This window comes from Carcharodon carcharias, chromosome 16 (assembly GCF_017639515.1).
Source record: "Carcharodon carcharias isolate sCarCar2 chromosome 16, sCarCar2.pri, whole genome shotgun sequence".
NCBI classification, from domain to species: Eukaryota; Metazoa; Chordata; class Chondrichthyes; order Lamniformes; family Lamnidae; genus Carcharodon; species Carcharodon carcharias.
The window spans coordinates 951,519-965,551 of NC_054482.1; the positions used below are offsets into that span (position 1 = coordinate 951,519).

Consider the following 14,033-nt stretch of genomic DNA (forward strand, 5'->3'; position numbering starts at 1 on the left):
CACACTGATAACATTAGATGAAGACGAGTGAGAGAAGGTTTGTGTAGATCATAAACCCAGCATTTATAAGTTGGGCCTAACAGACCTTTTCATTGCTGTAGATTCTATGTAATCTATGTAATTTAGAACCCTTAGAACACACATCTTCAAAGGACTGTACACGTAAAATCATTGAGGCACGACCTAACTACATGATACAGGATCACTTATGTGCAGGAGATGCTGCAGGTTTTTCCGGTGTCTCTCACTGTAAATGTGGTGTTTCAATTTACAACAGTTCAACTTACAACTGTTGTGACAACTCCCGTGCTTGGATCCAATTGCATAAGGAAATTGCTTAGCACCTCACCTGAAGGATAGGACCCCTGACAATGCAGTACCATCATGCATGGTGGTAGACAATTCAATAACTCACTGGAGGAAGAGGCTCCACAAATATCCCCATCCTCAATGATGGAGGAGTCCAGCATATCAGTGCAAAAGATAAGGCTGAAGCATTTGCTACATCTTCAGTCAGAAGTGCCAAGTGGAGGATCCATCTCGGCCTCCTCCGGAGATCCCCATCACCACAGATGCCAGTCTCCAGCCAATTCGATTCACTCCACATGATATCAAAAAACGGCTGAAGGCACTGGATACTGCAAAGACTATGGGCCCTGACAATATTCCGGCAATAGTACTGAAGACTTGTGCTCCAGAACTTGCTGCACCCCTAGCCAAACTGTTCCAGTACAGTTACAATACTGGCATCCACGCGGCTATGTGAAAACTTACCCAGGTATGTCCTGTACACTAAAAGCAGGACAACTCCAACCTGGCCAATTACCACCCCATCAGTCTACTCTCAATCATCAGTAAAGTTATGGAAGGGGTCATCAATAGTACTATCAAGTGGCACTTGCTTAGCAATAACCTTCTCACTGACGCCCAGTTTGGGTTCCACCAGGGCTACTGAGCTCCTGACCTCATTACAGCCTTGGTTCAAACATGGACAAGAGAGCTGAACTCCTGAGGTGAGGTGACAGTGACTGCCCTTGACATCAAGGCAGCACTTGACCAAGTGTGGTATCAAGGAGCCCAAGCGAAGCTGGAGTCAATGGGAATCAGGGGGAAAGCTCTCCAATGGTTGGAGTCATACCTAGCACAAAGGAAGATGGTTGTGGTTGTTGGAGGTCAGTTATCTCAGCTCCAGGACATCACTGCAGGAGTTCCTCAGGGTAGTGTCCTCTGCCCAACCATCTTTAGCTGCTTCATCAATGACCTTCCTTCCATCATAAGGTCAGAAGTGGGGATGTTCGCTGATGATTGCACAATGTTCAGCACCATTCATGACTCCTCAGATACTGAAGCAGTCCATGTCCAAATGCAGCAAGACCTGTACAATATCCAAGCTTGGGCTGACAAGTGGCAAGTAACATTCACGCCACACAAGTGTCAGGCAAGGCCATCTCCAACAAGAGAGAATCCAACCATCGCTCCTTGATATTCAATGGTATTACCATCACTGAATCCCCCACTATCAATATCCTGGGGATTACCATTGACCAGAAACTGAACTGGAATAGCCATATAAATACTGTGGCTACAAGAGCAGGTCAGAGGCTAGGAATCATGCAATGAGTAACTCACGTCCTGACTCCCCAAAGCCTGTCCACCATCTACAAGGCACAAGTCACGAGTGTGATGGAATACTCTCCACTTGCCTGGATGAGTGCAGCTCCCACAACACTGAAGAAGCTGGACACCGTCCAGGACAAAGCAGCCCGCTTGATTGGCACCACATCCACAAACATTCACTCCCTCCACCACCGACACACAGTAGCAGTAGTGTGTACCATCTACATGATGCACTGCAGGAATTCAACAAGGCTCCTTAGACAGCACCTTCCAAACCCACGACCGCTAGGACAAGGGCAGCAGATAGATGGGAACACCACCACCTGGAAGTTCCACTCCAAGTCACTCACCATCCTGACTTGGAATTATATCACCGTTCCTTCACTATTGATGGATCAAACTGCTGGAACTCCCTTCCTAGCAACACTGTGGGTGTACCTACATCACATGGACTGCAGCGGCTCAAGAAGGCAGCTCACCACCACCTTCTCAAGGGCAACAAGGAATGGACAATAAATGCTGGCCTAGTCAGCAACACCCACAACCCATGAATGAATAAAAAAAACTTCGCTGGAGTGTCAGCCTGAATGGATATGTACATAGAGCACAGGAGGCAGAGGTGATGTTACCTTGGGAAATATCGCCCTCCTGTACACAAGGCTATGGATGGAATTTGGAAAGGCGAAAGAAAAACTTGCATTTATGATGTGCCTTTCATAAACTCAGGAAAGCACTTTACAGCCAATGAAGTACGTTACAATCTTTATAGAGACCAATAGCTTTTAAAAAGAGATTTCAACTTCAACTTATTCGCTGAAGAACATGGTAAGATTTCACATTTTAAAACTTACTGTAACAAATGAAAAGCACTACTAACGACACACTATTCTCTTGTTTATCGGCAACTTATACTTTAAACTGCAGAGAAGGACATTATTATACTTATATAATATACCCTTGTATGCTTGGCATACACCATACTACCCACCGAATTACAGTCCTTGTGTGAAGCAGCACACAATAGTTCCCAGCTTCCAATGGGTTCTTGTACTTCCATTTCACCGAGTAGTAACTTTGACTGATCATTTCCAGACACTTTTCTTAGTTTTCAGCAAGTTTCCTAAATCCACCACCAGCAGGAAAGCGTGTTCCTATGACTCTTCTTCCTTTGGCCATGCCAGGATGAATCTCCCAGAATCCTTAGATAGCTGCAGGATGCATCTCTTCAACTAGAGACCATTTCCCTCCCGCTTCCAGGTGTGGTAGGTCGCAAAGCCAAAAACAGCTTCTTTCTGCTGTTGACGCAGAACTACTATCTGTCTGTGATATTAATTGATTGGTAAGGAAGCCTGTAACCTGATCTCAAAAGTGACTTCCTCTTCCCTCTTCCCAATGGCAATGAGAAACACATTAACCCTGTATCTAGGTAGAAGTGCTAATTAGCTCCTTCAGAGTCTAACTCTTTTCTTTATCTTAGAAGTAAATGGGAAGTTTACATCACAACTGTTTACAACTTGGTACCTACAAAACCTTCCTGGGACTTTGGGAGGCTCAGCCCTGAATTTTCGCTCCTGGCTCAGGTTCAGAGCTGGGAAATTTCCCCCCGCCCCAAAACCCGACTCAAGAGAAACTTCCCCAAACAAGCTGGATCTTGGTCCATTATAAGGGGATGGGGAGGTGCTGGAGTCAGGCTCACCACCCCCGGAAATAGTGCAGGGGCAACCAGTGGAGTTGCCAAGTGCTAAGGCGGGCTGTTTAAAAGGCTCACCTCAGTGTTCTGGGACTTGGTTCCAGTTGTAATTAAAGTAGTTAGGCCACCTAGCCCTCACCCCTCACTGCCCCCCCACCCCCAACATTCTCCCCATTCATGCCAACCCGTGCCATCTCATGCCCTGCACCCACATCCCATGTCAACCCTACATGCCAACCAATGTCACTGTACCCATCCTCCATGACCCCTTGTAGCCCTTATGCTAACTTAGTGCCAACTTATGCCAACCTATTGCCCCCCCCCACCCATGGCCACTTTTAGCCCATGTGTCAACTTATAGCAACACATCCCCCACCTCACGCTTTGCCCTTACAACTTCTGTGCCAGCTCACCCAGTATCCACCATGGGTATACCTCAGGAGCCATCCAAGGATAAAATAAACAAAGTTTTAAGTATCTATTACAGACTTAACTATATATTTTTTTTAAAAACTCTCTGATAAAAGCCCATTCAATACATTTAAATCCCTTCAAATACTTAATCCCCTATAAAATATAAGATTTAGGGTTCGTCATTCACAGATCACCTAAGATAGGCAGTCGAAAATTCATGTGATTTAAGGTAGTTTATTAAGAAGTAACAGTTTAGGTATGTTGCATTAGCTAAATAGACAGGAAAAGTATACAAAAATAAAAGTAAAAATAGCTGGAAAAACTCAGCAGGTCTGGCAGCATCTGTGGAGAGGAACACAGTTAATGTTTCCAGTCCGTATGACTCTTCAACAGAACTAAGTAAAAATAGAAAAGAGGTGAAATATAAGCTGGTTTAAGGTGGGGGGGTGGCGGGGTGGGACAGGTAGAGCTGGATAGAGAGCCAGTGATAGGTGGAGATAACCAGAAGATGTCACAGACAAAAGGACAAAGAGGTGTTGATGGTGGTGATATTATCTAAGGAATGTGCTAATTAAGGGTAGAAAGCAGGACAAGCAAGGTACAGATAGCTCTAGTGTGGGTGGGGTGGGGTGAAGCGAAGGGTTTGAAATAGGCTAAAAGGTAGAGATAAAATAATGGATGGAAATACATTTAAAAATAATGGAAATAGATGGGAAAAGAAAAATCTATATAAATTATTGGGGAAAGAAAGGGGGATCGGAAAGGGGGTGGGGATGGAGAAGAGAGCTCATGATCTAAAGTTGTTGAACTCAATATTCAGTCCGGAAGGCTGTAAAGTGCCTAGTTGGAAGATGAGGGGCTGTTCCTCCAGTTTGCGTTGAGCTTCACTGTATACAGTGAAGTATACAGCCTGTTGAGAGCAGTTCACTGATCCCAAAGGACGAGCAGACAGTAGGCAGAGCGTGTTGATCCCATTACCTTGCGATGGCCGCATTCTTCTTTCCAGTCAAAGTGTTAGGAAACTCCTCCCTGGTCTTTGTCCATCTTCCTTGGTCCACATTTCATCTGAAGAAAGCAGCTGCCAGTGGGGCACTGTTACCTCAGCATGGGGTGAGCTAAAAAATGACCTTGAGCTAAGTGATGGACAGGGGTGGGGTGGGTGGGTTGGGGGGTGGGGGGGGTGGTAGGTGACCATCCTGACATCTTGGGTACCTGTCCTGTATTCATTAGTTAGAAAGGTTCAAACAAGTGGTTGATATAGGGTAATCTACCTAAGAAAGTTGCTTTGGGGTGAAGGCAGCTGCACTTTTAAACATCATACTTACCTCCATGAACCATGTATGTGTGAAATGTGTCTCCCTCCCCCACCCCCCCAACCTGCCCCTGTTCCCCTGGAACTTCTGAATTCGGGGTTCCGGTACCATTTTGGCTAAGGCATGGAGCCTTTCTGTCCCCACAAAAATTCAGGCCTCAGGGCCTATTCATTGTAAACTCTTGTCTCTAAGTGGAAATACCTTGTACCTTCTTCTCAGGAAAACAATCTCTGCCTTCCTTTGACCACAAACAGATCATCTGTTTCTACGTGTTTGATGAGGGATAAATATTGACCCTGCTCTGTTATGAATAGTGCTTTGGGATCTTTTATGTTGACCTGCAGGGGTAGACAGGGCCTTGGTTTAACATCTCATCAAAAGGACAGCACCCCTGACAATGCAGCACTTCGTCGGTACTGCACTGGAAGTGTCAGCCTGAATTGCTATATACAGACAGCACAGGAGGTAGTTACTGATGATCATATCCCACAAAGGGTGCACTGAGAAGAGTCTGGTAACTTTGGCAGCTTCTGGGCACCATACCACTCATCACCCTTCCTCCACTGCTCTTCCCATTGTGCAACAAATGGAAGCAAAGCAACAAATCCTGAACATGGACATTATGCTAAACGGACAATATACATGTCTCTCACAACAAGTTCTATAAGTGCAATGAGAATTTACAGCATTCTAATAGGCCAGCAGCAGAGGAACCCAAATGACAACATTAAAACATTTTTCTCAGATCCAAAAATGTTTCGCATAACCAGAGGGCATGTTTGTATTGAGGTCCTTTAGAAAATGACTGCTGCACTATTCACAAATGGCATTGTGACTTCACTCATCCAACTGCCACATGGGCTTTGCTGTTTCACAGGCTGGCTCTGCGAATATACTGAGATTAGTGTCTCTTTTGTAGTCAGCTGCATTAAAGACAGATTTACAGACTAGGTCAATGTCTGGTCATAACTCAGTCTGATTGAATGTACTCCTCACTCTGTAAACTGCTCCCTTTCCACCACGTCTCTGGTTCAGGTAGCGAGGCAGATGTGACAGCTCACTGCATCTGTCAAAGGTCTGCAGTGCCGATTGGGTAATGGAATCAGGTGGCATCAAACTGTTTACAAACTGCCTGAGCGCACTGTCTATACTCTCCCTGAGACACCTGCTTCTACAAATACAGACAGGTCCAGAAACAGACACTTGGCCCACCTCATCTTCAATGCATCTGAGCAAACTAGGAAACCAGTGGGCGGAATTTTACAGCCCCTGTTGTGGCAGGAACGGGACCCTAAAATGCAGCGAGCCTTTCAAATAACCATTGACTTCGGCGGGACCTTCATATCTCGCTAGCGTAAAATTCCGACAAATCTTTCCTATATTACAATCGTGACTACGCTTCAAAAGTACCGGCTGTAATGTATGTTGGGGTGCGCTGAGTTGATGAAAGGTGCTATTTAAATGCAAGTGATTCTTTATTGCATTCTACTGAAATGCATTGTGCTAAGTAGCATTTTGTGCAGGTACAAGATTACCAATCGTTTCAGGATTTTTTAGAATTTGGAACTTATTTTCTGGTCTGATATTGAGTCATCACATAGAGTCATTACAGCACAGAAGGACACCATTCACCCCTCAAGTCCATGCCAGTATATTCTCCTTTGATCTGACTGCCTGTTAATCATGGACGCAAAAAGCAAAATTCATCTTATTTATTATTTTTCACTGAATGGTCTTCACAGTGGCACGAACCTCGATCAGCCACAGTGAGGGTTCATCATCGGGTGCTGAACAATTCAGGAATTGCAAGCTGTTTTGGTCCAATAAAGCCAGCATTGCTACAAACCATCCGTGTAAGCACCTTTCACATCAAAACAGGGCAAAGCTTGTCAGACGAAATAAATCCAAAGCACAGCGATCAATGCTTTGTAGGTCTGATCAACAACATCAACTTTCAATTATAAATCACTGTTAAAATAGTAAAACATCCTAAGATGCAACACAGGAGTATATTAAGACAAAATCTGACACTGAGCCACAAAAGGAGACATTAACCCAGGTGATCAATTGCTTGGTCAAAGATGTAGATTTTAAGGAGCGTTTTAAAGCTGGAGAAAGAGGTGGAAATGTTTCGGGACAGAAATTTAAGGCGAACAGATTAAACAGTACAATAAAAGCAGCATGCAGACAAATTAAATCCCAACAGCAACTTGCAAATAGACTAAAAATGATTTGGAGAGTGTAAATAAAATCAAAGAATTGCAGTGACATCCTAAAGTTAAAAGCCTATGGTGCATGTAGTCCAACATACTTTTCCTCTTCGTTCTAAAGGTTACCTTCATTCCGCGTTCGAGTTTTGCTTTTCAAATTGCATCACCAAAATATTGTTTGCGCAGCTTCGGGTAAAATGGCACAAAGAGGAAGTTCTGCTTGGAATGGAGAAGCAATAGTTCTGCTGAAAAAGTAAAATAGCACCAGAGGCGGAAAGTAAAAGGTGGGAGTACTGGTGTTGTATTGTGCAAGCAGCAGTGGGAGCACAGGCGACAAACCTGCCGGGTGTTTCCTCTCCCGTCTTTGGATTGTGGACTAGCAGCAGAGGGGCCCGCAGCAAGGCACCAAAGGAGGGAGGGGGAAGGACGGAGGACAAGGAACTGTGGCCACCACATCACAACATTGGGAAATAATTAAGTATTGGGCCAGAACTTTCGAGAAGTAGCAATCACAGTCGGATTGGCACTCTGCTCCTTTTCACTTACCTTAGTCGGGAGCTGCACCTTTCTCACCTGACCTTCCGAGTCAGGCTGGATGAGAAAAGTGCAGTGCAACAGGGTCTCCAGGCCATCGTTTAAGAGGTGGGATAGGAGGGGCATGATGGGTCGGGGGTAGGATTGGTCGGGGGCGGTAGTCAGGTGGTCAGTCAGCTAGGGGCGGGTAGGATGGGGGGTAGGATGGGGGGGTATGGGAGTTGGAGGGGTCAGGGGTGTAGGATGGGTTATGGGGTGGGATGGGAGGCAGGGCAGGATGGGGGTAGGAATGGGGGATGGGAGTAGGAGGGGCCAGGGGCGGGGGATAAGATGGGTCAGGTTGGAGGGGCATAGGATGGGTCGGGGTGGGTGAGTAAGATGGGTCAGAAGTGGGAGGGTAGGATGGGTCGGGGATGGGTCAGGGGGTGCAGGGGTAGGATGGGGGGCATAGGATGGGTTGGGAGTGGGGAGGCGTAGGATAGGAGAGGGTAGGATGGATCGGGGGTTAGGGTAGGATGGGGACGTAGGTTGGGTCGGGGATGCTTGGGTGGTCAGTTGGGGGGGGGGGGGTTAGGAGGTGGGATGCGTTGGGGAGGTCAGGTGGGATGGGTCAGGTGGTTAGTCGGGAGGTGGGTGTAGAATGGGTCAGGGCACCAGTGGTCAGTTGGGAGGTGGGGCGGTAGTCAGGGGTAGCCTAGGATAAGTGGATAGTCAGGGATTGTGGAGGATAGTTGGGGGGTGTGGGGTGTGGTCAGGGGGTATCAGTACCATAGTTACCCAGGAGTTAGAAGTGGTTTTAATCCTTCTTAATGTTTCCTGGGTAACTATTCTGCTAAGAGAGTCGGAACCTTCCGAAGTCTCTGATTTAAATGGGAGTTTCGGATAGTTCCTGAAGCAGAGTAATTGCCCATTGGAAGTTTGAACTTTCCAGGCAATTCCTTGTGCTCCCTGTCTCCGGGGGGTCCTCCAGTGCATCTTCTGGGGTACCTCCCAGGTACAACCTCCTGGGGAACAGAAGTTCTGACCCAGTAGTTATCAAAAGATATTGATCTAGCAGTATGTGAAATAAAAATATTGATTACTAATTAATTTGAACATTCCTGGAGCTGAGGAAGTCCTGGGAGAAGCTTTTGAAGCCAAAAATACATTTTGAGCCAGATGTGGGCTCTCTAGTGCTCCATGGTGACACCAAATGGCAACAATGTGGAACTGCAGGTAAACCCAGAACCATTTCTTAAAAAGTGATTTTGCATTTCTGTAGCAAGCAATCAGAAACTCAGGGTCATGCTTGCGGACTTAGCAGAGATGTTCCTCAAAGTGGTCACCCAATCTGTGTTTGGTCTCCCTAATGTAGAGACTGCATTGTTTCCGGTTTCACAATGTGGTCTCCTAGCACATTGGTCAACTCGCATTGTAATGATGATCAGATAACCTATTTTTAGTGATGCTGGTTCAACGATAAACATTGCTCAAGACAGGGGAGAGAACCCATGGGGTCTTTTGCATCCACCTGAGAAGGGAGATGAAGCCTTAACATCACATCCGAAAGACAGCACCTCTGACAATGCAGCACTCCCTCAGTTCTACACTGGATTGTCAGCATAAATTACGTGCTGAAGATCTTGGAGTGGGATTGGAATCCACGCCTTCTGGCTCAGTGGCAAACATGCTACCATTGAGCCATGGTTATATTCTAATATTATAACCTGCCAGGTCAATGGGAAAACCTTATTAAAATCATTAAAAAGGCTGCCACCATTAGGTGTGAACAGTATTAATATTGACTGTCGCCATAGGACTTTTGAATGAATAGATATTAGTACATATTGACTTTGATAATACATTGATGTTTTTATAGTGGGGGATGGTTTTCTAAACCAGGCCTGTATGTTCCCTGGTGCAGTGCTGCTGTTGCTATCAAATTGATCAACTGGTCATACTGTCCCTCTAAGTCAGAAGGCCAAGCCTCGCTAAAGGACTTGCACCTCACTTAAGCTGATGCAACAGTTCAGTATCAAGGGAGTGTTGCACTGTCAGAGGTGTTGACTTTTGGATGTTAAACTAAGACCTACCAACAACCCCCCTTGAACCAATATCACAGAAGAGACGAAGCAATTTTTAACTTATTAACTAATTTGTGGGAACTTCCTGTGCACGCATTGACTGTCACATTTGCCTACGTAATAGTGACTACTCTAACCCCAACAGTTACACACGCACACAAACTTATTGCTGTCTCAGTGTATAATGTGTCCTGAAGTATATGGTTTTGGCTGCAGTAATGTGGAAGTAAAGGCTTTTGTGCTCGAAGATTTGCTCATAAGCTACAGCCTTAGGTTTGTAAGTCAATCCACCACAGAGATTTGACTTTTGTATTTTTTCATGGTGACTGACTACATGTTAATTATATCTACTGAACTACTGTATTTTAATGAATATATGAATATTTGAGCACTGCTGCTTAATAATACATTCTTTGCACCCTGGCACAGAATGTCTCCCTTAGTATTGGCTAAAAGTACCAATACAAATTAATACTAAATCTTAGGCTTCTGGTTAAGTTGTACCTGAGCTCTGCTTAGCTGGTAAAGGTTTATGTGTGAATCTGAATGGATCCCGAAAGGGCAAGTTTGGAAATGCATCTGAATGAAACCAAAACTGAAACATTGACAACTTGCATTTATGTAGCACCTTTAATGTTTTAAATCATCCCATGGCGCCTCACAGGAGTGTAATCGGACAAAAACTGACACTGAGCTGAACAAGGAGACATTAGGACAGGTGATCAAATGTTTAATCGAAGAGGTCGGTTTTGAGGTGCTTCTTAAAAGAGAGAGACGGAGAGGTTTAGGAATGTAATTCCAGAGTGGAAGTCCTGGGTGGCTGAAGTCATGGCCACTAAATGTAGTTATTTGTACATAAGGTTACAACCTTCTCTGTTTTCAAATAACTTGTCAGCATTTAATGTTAAAAATCAAAAGTCAGGCTAGCTTCTGGCTTTCAACCCTGTTCTTATTCCTCACCTCTCCTACAATTGGAGTTGTTTTTCTTTTCATCCTACCTCCTACCTTAGGCTCTGTCACAAGGGCTAAGATGACCAGTTGTTAAGGAAATGGCCTTTACAATTGGCAGGGTTAAGTAAGCAGCAAGGGAAAGCATTAGCGCTCTCGCTGACAAGGGATATCAGGGAGTTGAGAAGAGACATTGAATCCACCTAGATTTCCAAAAGTCTGTGTGCTGACTGATTCATGTTTTCGCTTGTGCCTGAAATGTTTTATATTTCAGACATTAACTTCTGCACTGCTTCTTTAATTGTAGACAAGGCTTTTTGGACACCTTCCCTCGACTAGAGCCACCGCCACCAACGGTCAAAAAGAGGGCACCTCGGGCGCTGAAGACTACTCAGGACATGATGATATCATCGGTGCCGGTGGTTAACAGTAGTGATGTTTCTGACCCATCCATCTTAGACCCTGAGGAAACTGAGCTGCAAAAGAACGGAGCAGCCGGAAGTAAGGCCGATGGTATCAAAACTGCCCTCGCGAGCAGCGTGGAGAATTTAACTTCCACTGCTGAGGCCAAATCAGAGAGTGAGCTGTGCAGCACACTGGAGAATGTAGCAGACATTGCCAAGCCAGCCCTCTCTGTACCTGATCTTCTAAACAAAGAGCCTGTGGACGCCAAACTCAAGCCAACTACTGGCCATGAGAAACAGATGACCCCCTCCCCGCATCCAGACAAGGCTTGCTTGCGGATCAGCATTAGTGAAGATGACCTTTTAGGGAATGACTCTGAGAACTCTGGAGTGCTACGGCGAAGATGCTCAAGTGTAGAAAATGAAGAACACCACCCAGACTTGCTATCATTCGACTAGGTTGTGGTGGGGATCTTGCTTCACTGGCTGAAACCGGAACACCAGTGTCCCCTTTCTGCTGAATGGTCTCAAAAGGGAGGAATTCACTGGAATGTGCTTTAGCCTTTTCTGAAGTTTCACACCAAACCTCATGACTTTTATTCTTTTGAAATGTGTTTCTGCCTCCTGGAGTTTGGTGTCATGGTTGAACAAGGGGGTGTAATTATCACCGTGGGTGTCCTTTCTTAGGCAGCAGTTTGGCTTTGACCCTGAGCCTTAAATGGACTGAGAGGCCAACTTTACACTCATCATAGGAAGGCCACCAATCGCTAGTGCTGCTTCCCGAGGGTAAATTGTCCAGAGTACACTTGGAACATTGTGAGAAGGCTAAAGTAGAATGCAGGGAATTTTTGGAACTGGGCCTTGAACTTACACTAGAGCACAAATGGCATATGCATTTGCCCTAAATTCCTCTGTCCCATTTTTAACTGTGCAGTTAACCTATTTATTTTAAACAAATTAATCCCTCTGCTAAAATAGCAGAGCGACTAAGTTCGGACCAACCCATCAACCATTCATACCTCCTATCTCACAATATAATCTCAAAGCCTAGATTTTAATGCTAATTAAATGCATAAAACTCAGCAAATCCAGATATGGTTCTACCTGTTCACCAAAGTGACTAATAACCTTTTACCATATACAAAGCCTATGTGTATCAAGACAACATTAAGTGCCTGAATTACGCCTTGTGCACTTGCAGCATTATCATAGTAAAATTTTGTTTTGTCAACACCTCATTAAATATTCTTTCATACAAAACACTTTCTGCAAACTGACTGCAAAATGAAGTAAACATTACAGTCTGTTGGGAGTGCTATGTAGATTATTTGGGAAAATAAAGTATTGGAATCTTAAAATCAGAGCAAGGGAAACTGTAGGCAAGGAATATACAGTGATTCATAATTTTAAAAATGAAAGGTAATGTAGCTTTTTTTTAGGAAAAAAGGATTTATTTTAGGTTAATATTACTGCATCACTGACTAAATCAAATAAATCTTTATAAAGTGCATCATTTCATTAATAAATCCATACTACCTTCATAATAATCTGTTTGAGGCAGCACATCCTGTTTGAGGAAGTGGATTATTTAAATGTACCACAATTTGCTTACTTACCAATTGTATGTCCAACCGATAGCTGCTCCCTGTACTTATAGACCCTGCACATTCAAACTAACATACAATGTGCTGCCCTGCAGAATTCCTGTCTAGACAGGAATTATTTCCAAAGGTATTTCAGTGAAGTCAAATTTTAGTTTATGGTTTATTAGTTTTAATTATGTCTGTTACTCAGAATGTAGCAGAGTTTCTGTAACAGAAGAGGGCAATTTCTCTCCCCTCCAACACCAACCCCAGCCCTCCATTCCTATCCATATCCACATCTGTATCCATATCCACATGTATATCTATCTCAGATTTGCTCATTACCACAGCAGGAATGAAGAGGGAATTATGCATCCATCTGCACATAAGTCAAAATAGTTGTTTAGTAGTATTGCTGAAAAAAGACAGTGTTGTTGAAGCTTTTCATCTTGCACTCATCAGGACAATTCTCAAGATTACCAAATGTAAAGGGAACAACAATTTGTACTTAGTGAAAAGAGAGTGTTGATTGGTTGACAAGAGGATTCTGATTGGTAGAGACGTTTCCATGGAGAATGTACCAGTTAACTGATGATTGACAGTTAACTGCCAAGTTAATTCAAACCAGGCAGGTTGACTCTGATTGGTCTGTTATATCCTTTACATTTGGTATTGTCACTAGACCAGTGTTCCAGAGACCCAGGGTAATGCTCCGAGGACTCGGGTTTGAATCCCACCAGAGCAGATGGTGAAATTTGAATTCAATAATAATCTGGAAGTCTGATGATGACCATGAAACCATTGCCGATTGTTGTAAAAACCCATCTGGTTCCTTTGGGGAAGGAAACCTGCTATCCTTACCTGTTCTGGCCCACATGTGAGTCTAGACCTACAGCAATATGGTTGATTCTTAAAAAATGCCCTCTGAACAAGGGCAATTAGGGATGGGCAATTAATGCTGGCCTAGCCAGTGATGCCCACATCCCATGATCAAATTAAACTTTTTTAAAAATTAAATTGTCCTGATGAGTGCACGACAAAAAGCACTGACAACATGTGTCGTTTTTCAGCAATACACAACCCTAATTGTTAAAACCCGCACTTGTATGGACTATTGCTATGAGAGGGCATGATTTTGTTCATGTTTTAATGTGATTAATATCCATTACTCTCAGTCTAAAGAAGTGATGGTGGGAGGGTAGAGGGTTACCCTTGGTGGAGATAACTGCCAACCCGTGTCAATGTTCTGAAAAGCTA

At 44.3% G+C, this 14,033-nt stretch overlaps 2 protein-coding genes across 4 annotated transcripts in view; one reads left to right on the plus strand and one right to left on the minus strand.

Annotated features, from left to right (window-relative positions):
- The window catches only part of nos1apa (nitric oxide synthase 1 (neuronal) adaptor protein a), a 441,188-nt gene extending 427,896 nt beyond the window's left edge, over positions 1–13,292 (plus strand). For both annotated transcript variants that reach the window (XM_041208009.1, XM_041208010.1), the window contains one exon: positions 11,097–13,292. In XM_041208009.1, the coding sequence (XP_041063943.1) occupies positions 11,097–11,652 (556 nt within the window). In that variant the 3' untranslated portion in view covers positions 11,653–13,292. The remainder of the gene's footprint in view (positions 1–11,096) is intronic.
- uhmk1 (U2AF homology motif (UHM) kinase 1) overlaps positions 1–14,033 on the minus strand; it is a 140,862-nt gene that overhangs the window by 33,131 nt on the left and 93,698 nt on the right. The gene's annotated exons all lie outside the window — the stretch shown is intronic.